Source organism: Vipera ursinii (genome assembly GCF_947247035.1).
Source record: "Vipera ursinii genome assembly, chromosome: 11".
In the NCBI taxonomy this organism is placed as follows: domain Eukaryota; kingdom Metazoa; phylum Chordata; class Lepidosauria; order Squamata; family Viperidae; genus Vipera; species Vipera ursinii.
Window position 1 is genome coordinate 4,655,105 of NC_139524.1, and position 21,921 is coordinate 4,677,025.

Consider the following 21,921-nt stretch of genomic DNA (forward strand, 5'->3'; position numbering starts at 1 on the left):
CTATTCTATTCTATTCTATTCTATTCTATTCTATTCTATTCTATTCTATTCTATTCTATTCTATTCTATTCTATATATTCTATTCTCCTCTACTCTACTCTACTCTACTCTACTCTATTCATCTTATCTGTTCTGCTGTCTTGTCCTGTCCTGTCCTGTCCTATCCTATCCTATCCTATCCTAACCTAACCTAACCTAACCTAACCTAACCTAACCTAACCTAACCTAACCTAACCTAACCTAACCTAACCTACCCTATTATGCTATGTTATTCTATTCCATTCCATTCTTTCATAATTTCATTCTATTCTGTTCTGAGATGACTAGAATAACAGAGTTGGAGGATACCTTGTAGGTCATCTAGTCTAAACTCCCCCCCCCCACCCAAGCAGGAGACCCTACACCATTTCTGACAGATGGCAGTCCAGTCTTTTCTGGAAAGTTTCCATTGATTAAGCCCCCACCACTTCTGAAGTCAATCTGTTCCATTGGTTGATTGTTCTCACTGTCATAAAAATTCTCCTTGTTTCTAGGTTGAATCTCTCCTTGATCAGTTTCCATCCATTATTCCTTGTCTGGCCTTCAGGTGGTTTGGAAAATAGGTTGACTACCTCCTCTCTGTGAGACCCCCCTCAAATATTGGAACACTGCTATCATGTCACCCCTGGTCCTTCTCTTCACTATACTAGCTATGCCCAGTTCCTACAACTGTTCTTCATATGTTTTAGCCTCCAGTCCCCTAATCATCTTTGTTGCTCTTTTCTGCACTTTTTCTAGAGTCTCAACACCTTTTTTATAGTGTGGTAACCAAAACTGGTTGCAGTATTCTAGGTGTGGCCAGATTGTTGTCTCCAAGCACTGCAGTCATGCAACATTGTGCTTTACCGCCACATTGTTTAGCGATGGCAATCCCAGGCTCAATTACTGTTGTAACTTGAGGAGTATCTGTGCTGGTAAAACGTCACCAGGAGAAGTCTGTGCTAAAGTACACCTAAAAATATAACAAGGCTAATAAATCAGAAGAGAATATAGAGAATCATAATTAAATGAGTGACATTTGAAGAGAGTATAATTTATGCATAAAGTGTTAAAATAGAACTGGCTCAATCCTTTTTATATAATGTTATTTCAGTGCAATGATGCTTGTACCGAAGGCTTAGGTTCATAATGTTCTGTTATTTAGGTGTCATAGAGTACTTTATTGAATGTCCATCAGAGAATGAAAAGGCCAATATTCTATCAATGTTAACTACCATTTTGGATATTCATGTTGCAAGAATTGTGATTATTGCACTTTTTCCTCTCAATTTCCTAGTTTAGCTTCAGTTCAGGAGCATCCGCGGGGGAGTCCAAAACGTCAGGATTGTGATTGTCACCCCGCCATTGAAGCCCTGCCTGCTTTATATGTCCATCAATGTCACATACATGTGCAAAGGGTCAGGGCATAGTTAAGACCCTCTTCAGTTCCCTACGATTAATCAAACTCCCAAAGTAGCTCTAAGAACAAAGATTATTTCTGTATTTTTTACACACAACCCTCCTTGAGCGACCGCAATTGGAACTGGCAACTTAATGGTTAAGTGAAGTGGCTGCTTAAATAAAACTCCGAGTGTATTTCTCATCTGATTTCAGCTTCCCTTTGCTCTGCAAACCTGCAAAGGTTGTCGGTGCAAGGATTGCTCATGGTTACTTTTCATCACCCGTTGTAACTGAACGCGCACTAAATGAGGCAGTCGCTAAATAAGGACTTCCTATATTTATTTTTTATTTATTTTAATTCCATTTATATCCCGCCCTTCTCCGAAGACTCAGGGCGGCTTACAAGCTTAGCAGTAGCCTTCATTCTATGTATATGCCTGCTTATTAGGGCTTTCACACACACACCCCAAGCGGCATTATTACAAAGTCAGCTTAATTGCCCCCAACAATCTGGGTCCTCATTTTACCTACCTCGGAAGGATGGAAGGCTGAGTCCACCTTGAGCCTGGTGGGACTCGAACCTGCACTAATGGCAGGCAGCTGGTGTTACTTAAGGAGGCATTAGCCCACTGCTCCACCAATTAGCCCATCAATTGTAAAAATCCTCCGCAGTGTATTGTAATGGATGGAGATTACATATCGTGTTTTTAAGCGTGGTCTCCAGTTTTGTTTATTCCTTTCTCTGCTTTCAGTTTGTCCCCCTGGTTTCTACGGACTTCACTGCAACCAGGTTTGTCCTCCGTGTCTTCACAGCACACTTCCCTGCCACCACGTCACGGGCCAATGTGATTGCCTACCAGGGTTTTTTGGCCCCCTCTGCAACCAAGGTAAGGTGCTATTTGCCGATTCCGTAAGTCTGTACGTACAGATAATCCACGACTTACCGCCACAATTGAGTCCAATTGTTTTGTTTTGTTTTTTGCTAAGTGAGACATTTGTTCAGTGAATTTTGCCCCATATTACAACCTTTCTTTTTTTTAAAAAAATATCTAATGTCATCTTTGAGTTTCTTTTGTTGTTGTTGTTATTAGTTGTGAAGTCGTGTCCGACCCATCGCGACCCCATGGACAACGTTCCTCCAGGCCTTCCTGTCCTCTACCATCTTCTGGAGTCCATTTAGGCTCACACCTACTGCTTCAGTGACTCCATCCAGCCACCTCATTCTCTGTCGTCCCCTTCTTCTCTTTCCCTCAACCTTTCCCAGCATGAGGCTCTTCTCCAGTGAGTCCTTCCTTCTCATTAGGTGGCCAAAGTATTTGAGTTTTAGCTTCAGGATCTGGCCTTCTAAAGAGCAGTCAGGGTTGATCTCCTCTAGGACTGACCGGTTTGATCTTCTCCAGCACCGTAGTTCAAAGGCCTCAATTCTTTGGCTCTCAGCCTTTCTTATGGCCCAGCTTTCACAGCCGTACATTGCAATTTTGAGTTTCTAATTCACCACAATACAAAAATGATGTTGAAACTCTAGAAAGAGTGCAGAGAAGAGCAACAAAGATGATTAGGGGACTGGAGGCTAAAATTTTTGAGGAATGTTTGCAGAAACTGGATATGTCTAGTCTAATAAAGAGAAGGACTAGGGGGCGCATTATAACTGTCTTCCAATATTTGAGGGGCTGCCACAGAGAATAGGGGGTCAACCTATTCTCCAAAGCAGCTGAAAGGCAGGACAAAAAGCAACGGGTGGAAACTAACCAAGGAGAGAAACAACCTGGAACTAAGGAGAAATTTTCTGACAGTGAGAACAATCAACCAGTGGAACAACTTCCATCCAGAAGTAGTGGCGTAGTCATTTAGTAGTGGAGGTTTTCAAGAAGAGATTTGTCTGGAATACTATAGGGTCTCCAGACTAGAAGATCTCCAAGGTGCCTTCCAACCCGGTCATTTTATGTTCTGTGCTCTAAAGAAGGTAGATTGCTTGAGATGTTAGGCAGAAGTGACTTCTCTGTACATAGGCAGCATGTTTACAGACATACATAAGGAGGTTCTTTAATGTAGACATTCACATGCAAATGAAATGTACCAATAAATTAAATTCACCAGGCTACTGAAGACCAACCCAGCAGTCAAAGAACATCTGAAAAGCTTCTGAAAAGCAACACAGTTAACAACAGTTGTGTTGTTAATAGAGGAAACAAGCAACTGTGAGTTCCTAGATTGCTTCACTGAAACCTTTTTTAAAAAAAAAGCATCTGAAATGGGCTTATTAGGGTCCATCAATAAAAGAGTGTCTGATTTGTGCTACAAGCCACAACTGCACACAGGAAGTTTGGGCATCATCGCCAGCCGCGTCTTTAATACCAGTAGGCCAGACTTCACTGTCAGGGTGAGATAAATGGCCCCCAAAACAGATTCCATGCATTCTTACGCTACTGTGGATAGTTGTAGGGGGCAACCAATGACACATTTGTGATGCTATATCACAAATGAAGAGCGCCAGTTTGGTGTAATGTTGAAGGCAATTGGAAAGAAACTGTGAGTTCTAGACAGAATAACTGAGTTGCAAGGGACTTTGGAGGTCTTCTAGTCCAGCCCCCTGCTCAAGCAGGAGACCTATACCATTTCAGACAAATGGCTGTCCAGCCTTTTCTTAAAAGCCTCCAGTGTTGGAGCACACACAACTTCTGAAGGCAAGCCGTTTCACTGATTGATTGTCCTCACTGTCAGGAAGTTTTTCCTTAGTTCTAGGTTGCTTCTCTCCTTGATAAGTTTCCATCCTTTGCTTGTTGTCCTACCTTTAGGTGCTTTGGAGAATAGCTTGACTCCCTCTCTTCTTTGGGGCAAGCCCTCAAATATTGCAGCACTGCTATCATGTCACCCCTATTCCTTCTTTTCATTAAACTAAAAAGGTAAAAGGTAAAGGTTCCCCCGCACATGAGTGCTAGTCGTTTCCGACTCTAGGGGCCGGTGCTCATCTCCGTTTCAAAGCCGAAGAGCCGGCGCTTGTCTGAGGACGTCTCCGTGGTCATATGGCCGGCATGACTAGACGCCAAAGGCGCACGGAACGCTGTTACCTTCCCACTGTAGTGGTCCCTATTTTTCTACTTGCATTTTTACGTGCTTTCGAACTGCTAGGTTGGCAGAAGCTGGGACGAGTAACAGGCGCTCACTCTGCTACGCGGCACTCGGGATTCGACCCGCCAAACTGCCGATCTTCTGATCGACAAGCTCAGCGTCCTAACCCACTGAGCCACCGCGTCCTTTTCATTAAACTAGACATACTCAATTCCTGCAACCGTTCTTCCTATGTTTTAGCCTCCAGCTCCCTAATCATCTTTGTTGCCCTTCTCTACGCTCTTTCCAGAGTCTCAGCATCTTTTCTATATTGTGGTGACCCACGCTAAGTACAAAGCCAGTTGGGTAACCATGGGCCAGTCGTTCTCTCTCAGCCCTAGGAAACAGGCAATGGCAAACCGTTTCTGAAAAACCTCGCCAAGAAAAATGCAGGGACTTATTTAGGGTGTCACCAGGAATCAACACTGACTGAAAGATGCACGCACACGAGCGCACACATACACACACACACACACGTCCCAGAAATGCCACTTCTATGTGCCAGATATTGATGGCATCGCTGTGTCTTATTGCTGTAAAGCATGTATGCAGAAATACACATTATTTGTCAACAGTACCTTCTTTATTATTACAATTATTACCATTCAATAACTCTAAACTTCTTATATGCACCTCAGCTCTTTTCATATTAGACTATTGCAAACAAAGGATTCTTTGATATTGTTTATTTGGTTAATGAAAGATTTTAATATTGCCTTAGGACAAAATGAAAAAGTATATGAATAAGACTGTCCCATTGATCTAAGGACAGATAATACTTCCAGTTTTCAGATGTCACCATTTTTGCTGCTGTCAGTATGCAAATTAACACCTTTTTAGAGTTTATTTTATTACTAGCCTCAGTGAATAGTCTTAAAAAATGCTCTTTGGGCATCTATTTTAATTTTTTCATTTATAATTTTACCCACTTATATAAATGCATCAGTAATTTTTAAGGTTTGGACAAATTCACCATAGCTGGAAGTATGTTTTTCCCCCCTGTACTTACTCTAAAACAACATAGATATACTTATAATTAGATATCCTAATTACCCTGAGTCATATACCATCTCCATTCAGGAGAAGATCTATCCATATCTGTATATATTTATTTTTTGGATGCTTTTATTGTTTAAAATGTTTTTTTATTCTTTTAATTGTTTTTATAGATTTAGAACTATAAGCCACGCAGTATTTCTTGATTGAAATTGGTGGCTATAACAAATGAATGAATTAATTAATGAATGAATCAATAAATAAATAAAAACTAAGAGTTGCACCCAGATTAATGGAAAGCAGTCAAGTCAAACTATAATAAACTTATTATCCTAGATAAAGGAATATTCTGTATTGGGAGGCATGGGGAATTGTCATGTATCTCCTTCAAGTCCATGTCATTAAGTCTTTTGAAACATGGATCCCCATCCATTTCCTGCATCTTGTGTCTGATTTTATGCACACTGGTTGTGTCACTTCTGCCTCTGTTTTTCCAATGTGAAGAGACTCAAACATTCTACGTCATGATAGTCAGAGCTAGAAGGGAACTTGGAGGTCTTCTAGTACGATCCCCTGCTAAAGCAGGAGTCCCTATATCATTTCAGACAACTGGCTTTTCAATCTGTTCTTAAAAACCTCCAGTGATGAAGCACCCGCAACGTCTGAAGGCAAGCAGTTCCACTGGTTAATTGTCCTCACTGTCAGGATTCCAGGTTGCTTCTCTCCTTGATTAGTTTCCATCCGTTGTTTCTTGTCCTGCCTTTTTATCCAACCTTTTGATCTGTCTGGGCCGGGATTGAGTGAAGAGGAATTGTTTTCACTCAATAAGCCTCTCAAGAAAGAGTGCAGAGAAGAGCAATAAAGACGATAAGAGATCTAGAAGCATATGATGAAGAGTTGCAGGAACTGGGTATGTCTAGTCTAACAAAGAGAAGGACGAGGGGGGACATGATAGCAGTGTTCCCACAATTGAGGGGCTGCCACAAAGAAGAAGGGGGGGGTCAACCTATTCTCCAAAGCACCTGAAGGCAGAACAAGTAGTAATGAATGAAAACTTATCAAAGAGAGATCCAATCTAGAAATAAAGGAGAAATTTCCTGACAGTGAGAACAATTAATCAGAGGAACAGCTTGCCTTCACAAGTTGTGTATGCTCTGTCACTGTAGGTTTTTAAGGTGTTTTTTAAACCTGGACAACCATTTGTGCAGAATAGTATAAGGTTTCCTGCTTGAGCAGGGGGTTGGACTAGATGACCTCCAAGGTCTTTGCCAGCCCTCTTACTCTATGTTCTATATCTTGGCCCCATTAAGAAATTAAGAATGGTTGGTGGAATTGGGTATGTGTAGTTTAATGAAGAAAGGACGAGGAGGGACAGGATAGCAGCCTTCCAGTATCTCAGGGGCTGCCCCAAAGAAGAGGCAGTCAAGCTGTTCTCCAAAGCACCAGAAGGCAGGACAAGAAGCAACGGATGGAAACCAGTCAAGGAGAGAAGCAACCTAGAACTAAGGAGAAACTTCCTGACAGTTAGAACAACTAACCAGTGGAACAACCTGCCTCCAGAAGCGGTGAATGCTCCAACACTGGAAGTTTTTAAGAAGAGACTGGACAGTCATTTGTCCGAAATTTATTTATTTATTATTTATTATTTATTAATTTTATTTGTATACCGCCCTTCTCCCGAAGGACTCAGGGCGGTGAACAGGGCAGTACATATTAAAAAACAAAATACAAGAATTAAAAAAGATTAAACAAAATGCCCACGAATAAGTTAAAACACATTAAAAAGTAGGTTAAAACACATTAATAAAACCCAACCCCATCCCATCAGGCCAGGCCAGCTTGTTCGAAGAGGTAAGTTTTGAGATCGCGCCGGAAGGAGCGGAGGTCAGGTGCCATCCGGAGCTCGACCGGAAGATGGTTCCATAAATCCGGCGTGCCCACAGAGAACGCCCTCCCCCTGGGGGCCACCAGTCGGCATCTCTGTGGAAGCATACTGGGCGGAGGGAAGTTGACGCTGGCTGCAGGTGCTCCCCAAGGTACTCCGGACCCATGCCATGTAAGGACTTAAAGACCATAACCAAAACCTTGAATCTCACCCGGAAGACAACTGGTAACCAATGCAGCTCACGGAGCAAAAGTGTAACATGGGAGTACCGGGAAACTCCCAAGACAACTCTCGCAGCCTCATTCTGTACCAGCTGGAGCCTCCGAGTGGTCTTCAAGGGTAGCCCCATGTAGAGAGCGTTGCAGTAGTCCAGACGAGAGGTCACGAGCGCGTGAGTGACCGTACGTAAGGCATCCCGGTCTAGATAGGGCCGCAACTGGCGCACCAGGTGAACCTGGGCAAAGGCTCCCCTAGTCACAGCTACTATATGGTCTTCTAGAGAAAGCTGTGAATCTAGGAGGACTCCCAAGTTGCGAGCCTATCTACGGGGGGTAATAACTCACCCCCCATAGAGAGAGATGGGATATCCTGAATATTCCGAGATGCCAGTATGCACAGCCACTTGGTCTTGTCAGGGTTGAGTCGAAGCCTGTTCCTCCCCATCCAGACCCGGACCGCCTCCAGGCATCGGGACATCACGTCGAGGGCATCACTGGGGTGGTTTGGGGTCGAAATGAAAAGCTGGGTATCATCAGCATACTGATGATACCCAACTCCAAAACCACGAATGATCTCACCCAGCGGTTTCATGTAGATGTTGAACAGGAGAGGCGAGAGGACCGACCCCTGAGGGACTCCACAAGCGAGAGGCCTCGCAGTCGACCTCTGCCCTCCTGCCAACACCGACTGCGAGCGTCCCAGGAGATAGGAGGAGAACCACTGAAGGACCGTGCCTCCCACTCCCAATCCCCTGAGACACCACAGCAAGATACCATGGTCGATGGTATAGGGTTTCCTGCCTGAGCAGGGGGTTGGACTAGATGACCTCCAAGTTCTCTTCCAACATCATCATCATCATCATCATCATCATTATTATACATAGTTAATTATATTTTTTATATTTATTATGTTCTGGGGCTGAATGCAGTCTGTGGCCCACAGGTTGGACCTCCTTGTTCTACGCCTTTCCCATCATTTTCTTGACCCCCTCTCTGTTTTTTCCCAGCTCTGCTAGACCTTTTTGCAAACACTGGATCCACTGTTTCTACCAAGCACGCTTAGCAAATTGCTGAACCCAACTGCTAATTATTTTAGATTTGGGGGGGGGGAAATGCCAGTGGTTATTTTACAGCTCTTTCCAAGAGCACGGCAGGGTGTTCCAGCATTCTGAATGGTGTTTGTGTGTTTTATTAAAGAAACAAATAAAAATCACGCAACAATGATACAAAACCCGAAACAAAACCCAACACCACACTCATCTTTTGTCACTGTATAAATATTGACAAAGCATATTGTCTAAACTAGCAATTAACACTGTAAACAATCTGCGTAGGACATGAAATTAAAAGAGGAGGGAAAGGAGGGGAAAACATGCGGAGAACGTATACCATAAACAAAAGAGTTTCAGGAAATATGGCCAAATCACTTTGGTGTCCTCTGCTTTGCCCTTCTGTAGAAAGGAGACTAATTAAAATGTTGACAAACAATAATCTGCAGCCATAAATCAGTGGTGGATTTATATAATAATTCTTTGGTTACCAGCATTCCAGCATATGAAAAAAAACATCGTTTGGGAGTTGTGGTCATGATTTATGGCTTGTTGTCCTCGAGCGTTTTCTATGCCAGGTTCATCTGAGAACGTAGCCATGTTTGGACAATAAAGCTTAGCCTTGATTTAGCACTGTGAGAGTAAGTCCGGAGATTAGGTTTGCTGCGCTCCTGTTCCCTGGCCTTCTGCGGAGAGGCTGGGTGAATACAGATGGCCATTTAAGATTATCTACAGCTTATTGAGTGGGATGGCCTTGCTCTGGCTTTGCGACTATGATTTGAAGTTATTTATTTATTTTATTTTATTTTAATTCCATTTATATCCCGCCCTTCTCCAAAGACTCAGGGCGGCTTACAAGCTTAGCAGTAGCCTTCATTCTATGTATATGCCTGCTTGTTAGGGCTTTCACACACACCCCCAAGCGGCATTATTACAAAGTCAGCTTAATTGCCCCCAACAATCTGGGTCCTCATTTTACCTACCTCGGAAGGATGGAAGGCTGAGTCAACCTTGAGCCTGGTGGGATGCGAACCTGCACTAATTGCAGGCAGCTGGTGTTACTTAAGGAGGCATTAGCCCACTGCTCCACCAAGTTGGCTTGTTAACAGCAAGTTTAGTTCAGTTTAAGCGTGCTTTCCAAAAACAGAGCCAGACTTAGTCAAATGCAAAGAAAAAAAGTGTACAGGCGTGTGTGGTTGGGTCGGAGAAGGAATAAGAGTGTGCGAGGTGAGGCGGTTTGTACTCATAACAAACTATGATCTGTTTGGTCTAATGCAGGGGGTCTTCAAACTTGGCCCTTCAATGACTCGTGCACTTCAACTCCCAGAATTCCTGGCTGAGGAATTCTGAGAGTTGAAGTCCACGAGTCATCAAAGGGTCAAGTTTGAAGACCCCCTGGTCTAATGGTTAAGGTTATCAGTCCAGAAACCAGGAGTCTGTGAATTCTAGTACTGCCTTACGCATGAAGGAGGCTGGGTGATTTTGAGCCAATCACCAGGAGACAGTGAGTTCTAGTCCTGCCTTAGGTATGAGAACTGGCTGGGTGACTTTGGGTCAATCACTAGAAGACAGTGAGTTCTAGTTCCACCTTGGCCATAAAAAGCCAATCACTTAACAACCATTCAAAGTTCCAACAGACCTACCTGGGGGGTACTTAAGAGGCAGTTTCAAAGTGTGTGTCACCCGCACCATCAAGCGACTGTATTTCAGGCGCTTGACATCCAGCATCCCACAATCCCGTGATCGCATTTTACTAGGCTTTTGCTGAAAATTGGCATTTGCTTCTGGTTTTTGGCAAAACTGTATCATAGTGAGCCGTTGGTTTGCTTAAAAACCTGCCAGTCCTAAAATCAAGTCAGTTACATAACCAACCTGTTTTAGGATCATCTTGGCTTGGTTTTAGGACCATCATGAGTTCTAGCAAAGATGGGCAGGTGCCATTACATTTTTAACTTGAGGACTTTCTGCGGTTTTGTAATTTCTCTGCCCCTCCTGCAACATGAATTTGTCTTCCTCACACTCTGGTGTCCTTTGCCAGCCAAAATAATTATAGATAAATTAAAATTAAATCAAATTAAATATATAAATCCTTGCGTTAAAATGGCTGTTATCCACTCCTGACTTAGCATGACACCTGAATCAGCGCTCTGTTTAATGGCATACCTGATGAGGTCAGAATGACAGAACGCAGAGTTGGAAGGGTCTTCAAGTTCAGCCCACTTGCACAAGTAGGAGACCCTCTACCCTTTCCCATTTCAGACAAGTAGCTATCCAGTCTCTTCTTTAAAACCTCCAGTGATGGAGCACCCACAACTTCTGAAGGCAAGCCGTTCCACTGGTTGATTGTTCTCAGTGTCAGGAAGTTTCTCCTTAGTTCTAGGTTGCTTCTCTCCTTGATTAGTTTCCATCCGTTGCTTCCTGTCCTGCCTTCAGGTGGTTTGGAGAATAGGTTGGACCCCTCTTCTTTGGGGCAGCCCCTCAAATATTGGAAAGTTGCTATCATGTCCTCCATACAAACCACACTTAGGTCAAATAATTATGGCCAGACCAAATGCAGGCATCCATTTTCTCTTCTCCTTGCAACTGACATCAGCATGATATGGAACATTTAGTAGGAGACCAAACACTTAATTTTCTCTTTTCAGGAAATGATGTCTGATTTCTTAGAAGAATCTAGCTTATTTTTCAAAGTCTGGAGCGGGGCTAATTATCTCATTAAGTCAAATTCTCTTTTCTTGATTTCAATCTGTTGAGCATCCCTGCTTTCCCTTTGAAATGTTGATCCAGCCAGCAGGATTTCCATCAAATATTCATGTTCTAATTAAAGACAATTGGTGTTGCAATTTATCATAATAGGCAAGCATACAAAATGATACATATTTTTCTGAAGCAAAAAATATGAGACAAGAAAGAGATGGAGGAGGAGGAGGAGGAGGAAGAGGCAGTTCAATATTTTATTTGGGATTAACATAAAGCACTTTTTTTTCCCGCAAGTTGAAATTAAGATGGTATATTTCTCTCACCATCACTTTTAATAGCATTTCTTCAGCCTGGTTTGTTACAAATGTAAATCGGCTTCCCTGTTTACAAAACTGCCTCCCTCTTTGATCATTCTTCTAATGAAGGAGATGAATTTCAAAAAAGAAATGGAGAAAATAACTAAATAAAGTAGAAATAATATATTGTACAAAAGGTGGGTCTTGTGTTGAAGACAGGGCAAAATAATTTTCAAGTCTGCAGTCCTGATCCCTACTTCACAGCAAGAGTACATAGAAGGTAGAAGATAGACTCCCGGTGAAGAGTTATCCAATTTCAGATAGATAAAATAATAGCTGGTGATTGCTAGAATTCTATCAGGATGTCTGTCAGGTCATCCTTTACCAACGGAATTTAAAATGTTTGTCTGCTATCAAGAAAGGCAGTTTAAAACAAATTATTTCCTACAATAGCAAAAATCAATCAAGTAAACTCGGAAGAACTAGAGTTTGGGTGTTTAATTGATTCACTGGAGAAAGTCGCCAATTAAAACATTTGAATAACTTACTATGCTGGAATGTAGTCTGGAGATGTGTGTGTGTGTGAGGGGGTGGGCTTGGCAACTTTAAGACTTGTGGACTTCAACTCCCAGAATTCCTCAGCCAGCAAAGCTGGCTGAGGAATTCTGGGAGTTGAAGTCCACAAGTCTTAAAGTTGCCAAGGTTGAGGACCCCTGGCTTAGAATGTCTGGTGGGCAGGAAGACAGCAAAGACAGACCCTCCCTAGCACTTCACAGAATAGATATATATTTACACAAATAGTTGCTGGCAAGATTCTGTCTACAGGCAAACAACAACAAAGGAACTGCTCCGAAGTAACCCACTTTGTTATTCTTGGTTCTTTGGGCCTGACATTAATTTTGCCAGACTAAAGCAATTGTCTGCATAAGTATAGATCGATTCTGTGAGCTGCTAGGAAGGATACGACCTTGCTCTTTTCCGGGCCACCCAACATTCAAGGCTCCTCTGTCTCTTTTCCCTCCCTCCTGCCACTCTGGACCACATTCCATCACACGTATGATGTTATGGTTCAGCATTATGGTCCAAGGAGGAAGCTGGATTTATTCTGACATTGTGACCTAACTAATTGAAGGTATCTTGATTTTGAATTGAAAATGTTACTTAAAATCGGGGGTCTTCAAACTTGGCCCTTTTATGACTTGTGGACTTCAACTCCCAGAATTCCTCAGCCAGGCATCTTTAAGGAGCTTGCTCCCAAATAAATCCCCTTAGATCAAGTCAATCATCACTTAATTACAGATTCCTCTGAGGGGGGAAAAATAGTTTGATAGAATGTTAGTCACATAAACTGCTTGATCCACATCACATTTTGAAGTTGGACCTACAAAAATAAACCTGGTACAGCATCCATTTGTCATGGATGGTGGACTTGTGGTGGGTTCTTTTCTTCCCAAAATCACTTGACAGAGTATTCTTACTGCCTTCTCAAAGATTGGTCCAGAACACCAACTTGAGTTGATCACTCATGTTTAGGACAAAAAAAGGTCTGCAGACAGGCCCAGCGTAAGCACCAACTGTTTCTCTTGCTCTCCAGCAAAGTGAAAAATCGACCTTTCAAGCAACTCTTTCGGTTTAATGATCAAGAGGGAGGGATCTAAAGGTAAAGGTACAGGTTCCCCCGCACATGCGTGCTAGTCGTTTCCAACTCTAGGGGCCGGTGCTCATCTCCGTTTCAAAGCCGAAGAGCCAGCGCTTGTCCAAGGATGTCTCCGTGGTCATGTGGCCGGCATGACTAGACGCCAAAGGCGCACGGAACGCTGTTACCTTCCCACCGTAGTGGTCCCTATTTTTCTACGTGCATTTTTACGTGCTTAAGAACTGCTAGGTTGGCAGAAGCTGGGACGAGTAACAGGCGCTCACTCTGTTACACGGCACTCGGGATTCGACCCGCCAAACTGCCGACCTTCTGATCGACAAGCTCAGCGTCCTAACCCACTGATCTAGCTTAACTTAAAACTTAGAAAGTCATCTTTGTCCAGGTTGGTTGAATCCGACTGCACTCCTGAAAGCAGTATGTCTCGTTAGAATTCTGTTCCTTAATTTTGGCAATATTTGAGATGGGTGGACCTCTGCTCCCAGTATTCCCCAGCCAGCATGTCCCTAGTCTAATGAAGAGAAGGACTTCGGGTGACTTCATAGCTGTCTTCCAATATTTGAGGGGCTCTTGCAGAGATGATAGGGTCTCCAAATCATCTGAGGGCAGGACAAGAAGTAAGGATGGAAGATTATCAAACAGAGATCCAGCCTAGAACTTAGGAGAAATTTCCTGACTAGAAGAACAATTAATCACTGGAATAGCTTGCTTCCAGAAGTTGTGGGTGCTCCATCACTGGAGATTTTCAAGACTAGAAAGCCATTTGTCCAGAATGGTAGCAGGGGTGTCAAACTGCCAGCCCATGGGCCAGACGCATCATCAGGAAACTACACCCACCCCATTGCCGGCAATGGCAAAAAAGCTCCGATACGTTGCGCGACATCACGTGACGTCACGGGTTTGACACGACATGCTCAAGAGTCTCCTGCTTGAGCAAGGGGTTGGACTGGAAGACCTCCAAGGTCTCTTCCTACTCTGTTATTCTGTAATTCTGGTGATGACCTATAAAGCCCTACATGCCCTGGGTCCGGGATATCTGAGGGAACACCTGCTGCCGGCATCAAGTTCCCTTCGCCCAGTGCGCTCCCACAGGGAGGGTCTTCTCAGGGTCCCACCGGTAAGAGATTGCCGGCGGACGACGCCCAGGGGTAGGGCCTTCTCAGTGGGGGCGCCTGCCCTCTGGAACCAGCTGCCCGTGGAGCTGAGGACCGCCCCCGACCTCCATTCATTCCGCCGGGGCCTGAAGACCTGGCTCTTCGAGCTCTCGGGCCCAGGCTGAGGAGAAATTTATTTTAATCGGGGTTTTAATTGCACAGGGTTAAGTTTAATCTTTTTAAAACTGGTTTTAACTTTTGTATTGTTGGTTTTTTAATTCCCTGTAAACCGCCCTGAGTCCTCAGGGAAAGGGCGGTATATAAATGTAAATAAATAAATAAATAAATAAATAAATAAATAAATAAATAAATAAATAAATAAATAAATAAATAAATAAATAAATTCTGTAAGGGCTGGAAGGGACCTGGAGGATTATCTGAATCAACCCTCTCCCCAGTGCAGTCCTGAACAGATAAGTCACCCAGCCTGTTTGAACACGTCTGGTGAAGGAGAGGTCCACATTTGCATTTAAATCCAGTGAAAGTGAAATACACTGACTAGGATGACTCTCCAGAAAATGTAATATTTTCCATCTTTTGTCATGCTAAAAATTACAACCTGGTTGTAAATTTTGGAGCTCTGGAAGCCACATCTAAAGCTTTCAGGAGCTAACTGTGCCCCTCAGATTATGCATGTCCGATCTGCGATAGGTAGAAAAAGGGCCACTTTAGCTAGGAATAATATATTTCCAAGTATTTTTAATAGTCACGTAAGGAATTTGAGTCATAAATCATGATAGCTGCAGGAACACATCTGAAATTTTAATAACAGAGGAACGCAGTCCTTTTTCAGAACTTTAATAACAAATTAGCATTGTAGTTGTATCTGCCCATTCCTACTTAAACAGAATATTTTTGTCCTTCTCTCAAAATTCTTAGATCCATCAATTATGGGCGTGCTTGATTCCCAAGTCTGGTGGAGTTTAATGGTTTGTGTGAACTTTTTTTGAAGGCGTCTTCTTCAGCTTTACAGCATCTTGGAGAATGAAGATTTATTAGATAGAAGTCTACCATGATATGGAACTCATTTCCCGAGACAGTAGGGTTTTGCATAATATTTGCTGTGTTTTGATGAAGTGGTTTTGCATCCGAACAGAATCTTGCTTTGCTGAAATGTCTGATATATCACAAAGCTGCACTTTGACCAATCATGGTACGTTGTAAATTATAGTTAGAAACAGAGAGATAAAAGAGCACCCATAATAAATAAAAGCACTAAGCCATTAAATTACTCTTTAATGTTAACATTGCAGAGATGAAAAGACCGACTACAAGAAAAAGCATCACGAAATAAGCAATATTAGTTTAAACACAGGGAAAAGTTGAAGCCATACGTAACTCATTACTATGGAGCGCGCAATGTTGAGACTATCCCTGAAAAAGCTCTGGGTCCTTTTTGCAAATCCAAATCAATCTTATAGACCAGTCCATGAAAAGGATCTGCTGAGTCCTGACACCTTGGTGCACATGAGTGGGCCTTCAAATAATAAGTACTGTAACACGGAAGGGTCTTTTTTTAACCCAAGCTAACATTATGAATCCAACATAGAAAGCACAGAATCTCAGGGCTGGAAGGTCTTCTAGTCTAACCCCCTGTTCAAAGCAGGAGACATTATACCATCCTAGTCAAATGGCTATACAATCTCTTCTTGAAAACCCCCAGTGATGGAGAACTGACAACTCCAGGAGGCAATCTGTTCCGTTAATTAATTGTTCTCACTGTCAGGAAGTTTCTCCTTAGTTCTAGGTTACTTCTCTCCTTGATTAGTTTCCATCCATTGCTTCTTGTCCTGCCTTCAGGTGCCTTGGAGAATAAGATGAACCCCTCTTCTCTGTGACAACCTAAGTACTGGAAGACAATTATGTCTCCCCTAATCTTTCTCTTTGATAGCCCAGAAGTCTTCAAACTTGGCCCTTTTATGACTTGTGGACTTCAACTCCCAAAATTCTAGGAGTTGAAGTCCGCAAGTCATAAAAGGACCAGGTTTGAAGAGCCCTGGGCTAGACATACCTAGCTAATAAAACTGACACAGAATCAGTAACATGTGTTCCACTGGTTTTATCCTGCCAACATCTGCTCCGCCCTTTCCTGAACATCTTCCAGAGGCAGCTGTAGTTAGAGTGCATCACAACAGTACAAGTGGAGCTCACTAAGGTAAAAAAAAAAAGGTAAATCTAATTTGAGACAGGATCACAGCTGGTGTAACAGTGTAAACTGGTGAGAGCTGGTGGACTGTCCATCTGTACTTTTGCAGAGTTGAGTTCATGAATTTCTACAGTCTATGAATTTGGTTCCTCATGGGCAAAACAACCCCATTCAACACAAGATACAGTCCTTTATACAGAACGTCCAAATGAAATCTTGTCTGGATTAGTTTAGTTAGTTTAGTTTTATTAATTTTTTTATACCGCCCTTCTCCCGAGGGACTGTCAGCTTCTTTTCCTTTACCCATTGTACAAAGCCAGGGACTGGTTAGAAGCTCAACCAAAGCTTAACGTACAACTCCTTGGAGAGCCACCTCTTCAACCCTACGCAACATGGTGAGCTTCAAGAGGGGATTCAACACAACGCAACCTTGATACCTTTTTTTGTTTCCACAGTGTGTCCAAGTGGAAGATATGGAAAAGACTGTGCTGAGTTGTGCTTGTGTACAAACAATGGGACCTGCAATCCCACTGATGGCTCTTGCCAGTGTTTCCCAGGATGGATCGGCAAAGATTGCTCACAAAGTAAGAGAAACACACCTCTTTTTAATTTGTATACCATTGCAGTGATTTTCTTTTAAGGTTACAGGTGTATGTTTAGGGGTAAATAGGCAGGTTTTAATTTTAATTTAATTTAATTAATTCTTGCCTTGAAGTTCTTGGAACCATGGCAGTATTTTTATAGGAGACATCACTGATTTGGAATGTTAGTTCTCGGATTCTTCATTCATGGGCTGCATTCTCAGCACTTGCCTCGCCTGGTTGTGGATTAACTCCTCTTCAAGGTTTGCATACTAAACGGATGCATACATTTTTTCAAATGGGCAGGATTCAGACCAAAATAGCCATTAACCATAATTAGCACAGTCCAAGCTTAATATGTTAGAGTCATAGGCCAGGAAGGGAGCTTGGAGGTCTTCTAGTCCAACCCCCTGCTCAAGGCAGGAAACCCTAATACCAGGGGTAGGCAACCTTGGCTCTTTTATGACTCGTGGACTTCAACTCCCAGAATTCCTGAGCCAGCCTGGCTCAGCTTGGAAACCTCTCCCTTTCCCCTCAGCATGGCTGGCTCAGGAATTCTGGGAGTTGAAGTCCACGGGTCATAAAAGAGCCAAGGTTGCCTACCCCTGCTCTAAGTGACGAGTGGCTGCAGTCATCTTTTTCTGAACCTGAGATAAAGTTTATTGATGCCGTCTGGTTCCTGTCTGAATCTTCTCTATAAAAGTTTCCCTTCATTCATATATCGTATTGGAAATGCATGATTGGTTACTTAATGCCAATGTTTGTTTAATGAAAAGCTTCCTGTCGGGACACCCAGCCCCAGTTTATTGATTCTTGAGGAACATCATTGCTAGAATTACTTGTGAATTGTCTATTAATTGCCCCCAAAGAGTTTCTCCTAATTGCTAACTTAATGACAGTTTGTAGGGAGAGGTATTTAATTACAAAATTCTTCTCATACCCCCCTCTATAGGATATTATTTCACTTCATAAATATGGAACCCATAAAAGGGGGGGAGGATAGGAGGACTCTTTAATACAACTTTCCTACCATGCCAGGAACAGAAATAAGGGACAGTTAAGGGGGCCATGGAAAAAATAATTAACTAGCTGTTCATTCTTAATTTCCCAGCTGTGCTCAACAGGAAACAACAGAAGGGCATGACCTAAAGGCAGGAAGCCTTTAATTAAGGTTGGAAGAGATTTTAGTTGGAGAACTATGTCTGAATAAACATCATAGAGAAATCTGGGCATGAATCTCAACCATAGAAATGCTGCATTAAGGACAGGATTTCTGGTTTAATTTCCAGTTGAGATTCATGCTGGGGGAAAACAATGCCTTGGCCTCGTTTTTTTTGTTTTTTTTTTGGAGAGAAAACCAATCTTTCAAACACATACACACAAACCACTCTACACATTATTCATATTTGTCTCCATTAGAAGGAGCGGTCCCCAACCTTTCCGGCTTGGTGGACCAGCAAGGGCGGGGGGTAGGGGATAGTGCCATGTAAGTGGCAGGTGCCTGCCCTTGCACACACAACTCAGTGGTGGGATTCAAATCTGTGAACCACTGGATCTCTGTGTGGATGCCACTTCCGGAAGTCCATTCTGGGCCTGGGCAACAAAAAAATGAGCTGCCGGTTCTGCCGAAGTGGTATGAACTGGCTGAATCCCACCACAGGGAGGGAGGGAGGGAGGGAGGGAGGGAAGGAAGGAGAGGGAAGGAGTGTTGGGATTCAAATATGTGAACAACCGGTTCTCTCTGTGGATGCCACTTCCGGAAATCCATTCTAGGCCTGGGCAACAAAAAAATTAGCTACTGGTTCTGCCGAAGAGGTGTGAAACCAGCTGAATCCCACCAGTGACGCAACTCCATTTCCATGAGCGGTGGGCATGCAGGGACCTGCTGTTCACACAAATAGAGCTTTGCGTGCTAGCCTGAGCGCTCGTCACTCGCACAAGTGGAGTTGCTTCTGTGGCCCAGTTTCAAATGGGGGTTGGGGATCCCTACCTTAAAGGTCTACTGCTAAAGTTGCAAAGGACTTTTTTTCCCCCTGATACTCCTGTAACTAATTTTACAGAAAGACCCTGATAAATTAAAGGGGCGCCTTTCAGCAAAGCAAATGTATCTATTTTACAAAATTTTAAAGTTGGCCAAGAGTTCTACGTATGCGAATCTCTGACCCATAAGAGATTTTCCACTTAGTACCCCACCTTAATCCACCCAAAAGACCAAGGGTTTTTTTATTATTGTTTTAAAGGAAAATCCATTGTTTTCAAAAATTTCTTGAAGAAATAATTAAGCGATTGACAATTCTGTGCAGTAAGGTATATATGTAGCTACAGACAGAAGGGAAATTCTTTTACCTTTCCTCTTGCATGCAATTTACTTGTTAAAGTCTTGGAGAGGCAGGTAGCTATTTCTTTGAAATTGCCTAGACCAGGGGTAGGCAACCTCGGCTCTTTTATGACTCATGGACTCCAACTCCCAGAATTCCTGACCTGGCTCAGGAATTCTGGGAGTTGAAGTCCATGAATCATAAAAGAGCCGAGGTTGCCTACCCCTAGCCTAGACAGACGGTTGACATCTGTGGTCCTTTTTCTAAACGTCTTCACCCGAGATGGGGCATTGCAGGGAAGACCAGCGTGTCCCCAGAACGGCATTTCCATATTCACTGCGCAGCAGGGGATATTAAACAGCATTTGTTGCAAAATACATTAAGCCTCCAGGGATACAGTAGGGATTGGAAAGAAACTGACAGCTGCAATTTTGCTTTTATTGTAGGTCTTCCGTGAGTTCAATATGGCTGTCAATCAAAATAAAAATTAGGCAGGCTATCAATTTCGTGGGTGGTTACTTTGAAAAGGCTTGAGAAATTCCTCTGCATTTGTGCTAAATTGGGCCAGTGGCAAACATTTCATTTTTTTGTAAAAAGGGATTGTGAAAAGCTAAAATGTCTGGGTCACAGGAAGCCAAGATGATTGGTTAAACAAGCCATCATATGTGTTTATCTGTGCACTTTATCCATCTCCTCAATCTTAGCAGGGCCTAGGCCAGGGGTAGGCAACCTTGGCACTTTTATGACTCGTGGACTTCAACTCCCAGAATTCCTGAGCCAGCCATGCTGAGGGGAAAGGGAGAGGTTTCCATGCTTAGCCATGCTGGCTCAGGAATTCTAGGAGTTGAAGTCCATGAGTCATAAAAGAGTCAAGGTTGCTTACCCCTGGCCTAGGCCTAGGCCGCTTTATGACTTGTGGACTTCAACTCCCAGAATTCCTGAGCCAGCCATGCTGAGGGGAAAGGGAGAGGTTTCCAAGCTGAGCCATGCTTGCTGAGGAATTCTGGGAGTTGAAGTCCACGAGTCATAAAAGGGCCAAGGTTGCCTACCCTTGGTCTAGGCAGCTTAAAGTAATGTGTGAAGCTGCTTAATGCTTGATGTAGTTCCAGAACAGAATTTTCTTGCCCTAAAACTGTTGAAGTAATTTCAAAACAGCCAATAAATTTCACTTTCATTCCATTCTTAGGTTATCAATTTCAAAATCTACTTCTTCCAATTTCTGCATCATTTTTTACACATAGTTGAGCACTTTCCTTACCACTATATTTTGTTAACAGAATACGGCCTAATACACACACTTCCACACCTTTTCCCCTAATATACAGTGTTTGCCCAGATTATTGCAAAGCCCTTTTTATGTCCTCCTGTTCTCCTGTTTATATTTTTGGATGTGTTTTGTCGCTCGCAGAACTGTCAAATGTGAAGGGGGGCTGATATTTACGTACACGGCTGTTTTGCTTCTGATATTGATCTGAAAAAGCATGAAGTGGGTGAATGTGCATTAAAACACCGCAGGTGTCAAGGTTCCTATAGAGGAGACCAAACAAATCAGAACTCCAAAGCTAGAGATTTCCTCAAAGAACATCTTTATTGGTTACAAAATATTGGCATGGTCAAAAGTAAAACCAAATCTGAAACTCCCTGCAAAGAGAAACACTATTACAAAATGTAGCTGTGCAATCAGCTACATTTCCCAATAGAATAGTTTGGCAGGCTTTCTACAGCAGGGCTTTTCAACCAGTGGTACGGGTACCATATGTGGTACATTGGCACCTGGCAGGTGGTACATGACCATCCTAGAAAGTGGTAGCAGGGGAGGGGAATGAGCTGAACTGGCGGCAGCACCGCACAAGCCGGAGCGAGAGATGGCTTGAGCTGCAGGGCTGTCAGGGCTCAGCGGAAGCACCAGGATCAGTGCTTTTTTGGGGCTGTCAGGGCTCAGCAGAAGCGCCAGGATCAGCACCAGGCTCCAGCTGGAGCTCAGCACTGATCCTGGCACATCTGCTGAGCCCAGAAGAAGTGCCAATCAGCTGGAATGTTGCAGCATCTCCAGGGTCTTGTGATTTATATTCAGATGCTTGGCATCTGATTCATATTTATGACGGTCACAGTGTCCCAGGGTCATGTGAAGTGACCAAAACCTGCTGCAACCACCCAGCAGAAGGGGGGGAATAAAAACCAAATACCCCCATACCCCTTCCCTGCTGCCAACCCTCAACAGAAATGCTCACAACAATGAAAACCTCGGACAGGAGGAAGAGCACCACCAGGCGGGCAGGCAGGTGTCTTGCTCGGCTGTGGCTTGGGGGCACTTTTTTCAGGACCATTGTAACTTTGAACAGTCACTAAGCAAAGTGTTGTAAGTTGAGGACTACATGTATTTCATCACTTTTTTCC

General features: G+C 43.2%; 1 protein-coding gene across 1 annotated transcript in view; it reads left to right on the plus strand.

Annotated features, from left to right (window-relative positions):
• The window catches only part of MEGF11 (multiple EGF like domains 11), a gene marked incomplete at its 3' end in the record, with an annotated part of 406,009 nt that overhangs the window by 350,267 nt on the left and 33,821 nt on the right, over positions 1-21,921 (plus strand). Inside the window, 2 exon segments of the mRNA XM_083371343.1 lie at positions 2,172-2,306; positions 17,081-17,209. Of these exon segments, the coding sequence (XP_083227469.1) occupies positions 2,172-2,306; positions 17,081-17,209 (264 nt within the window).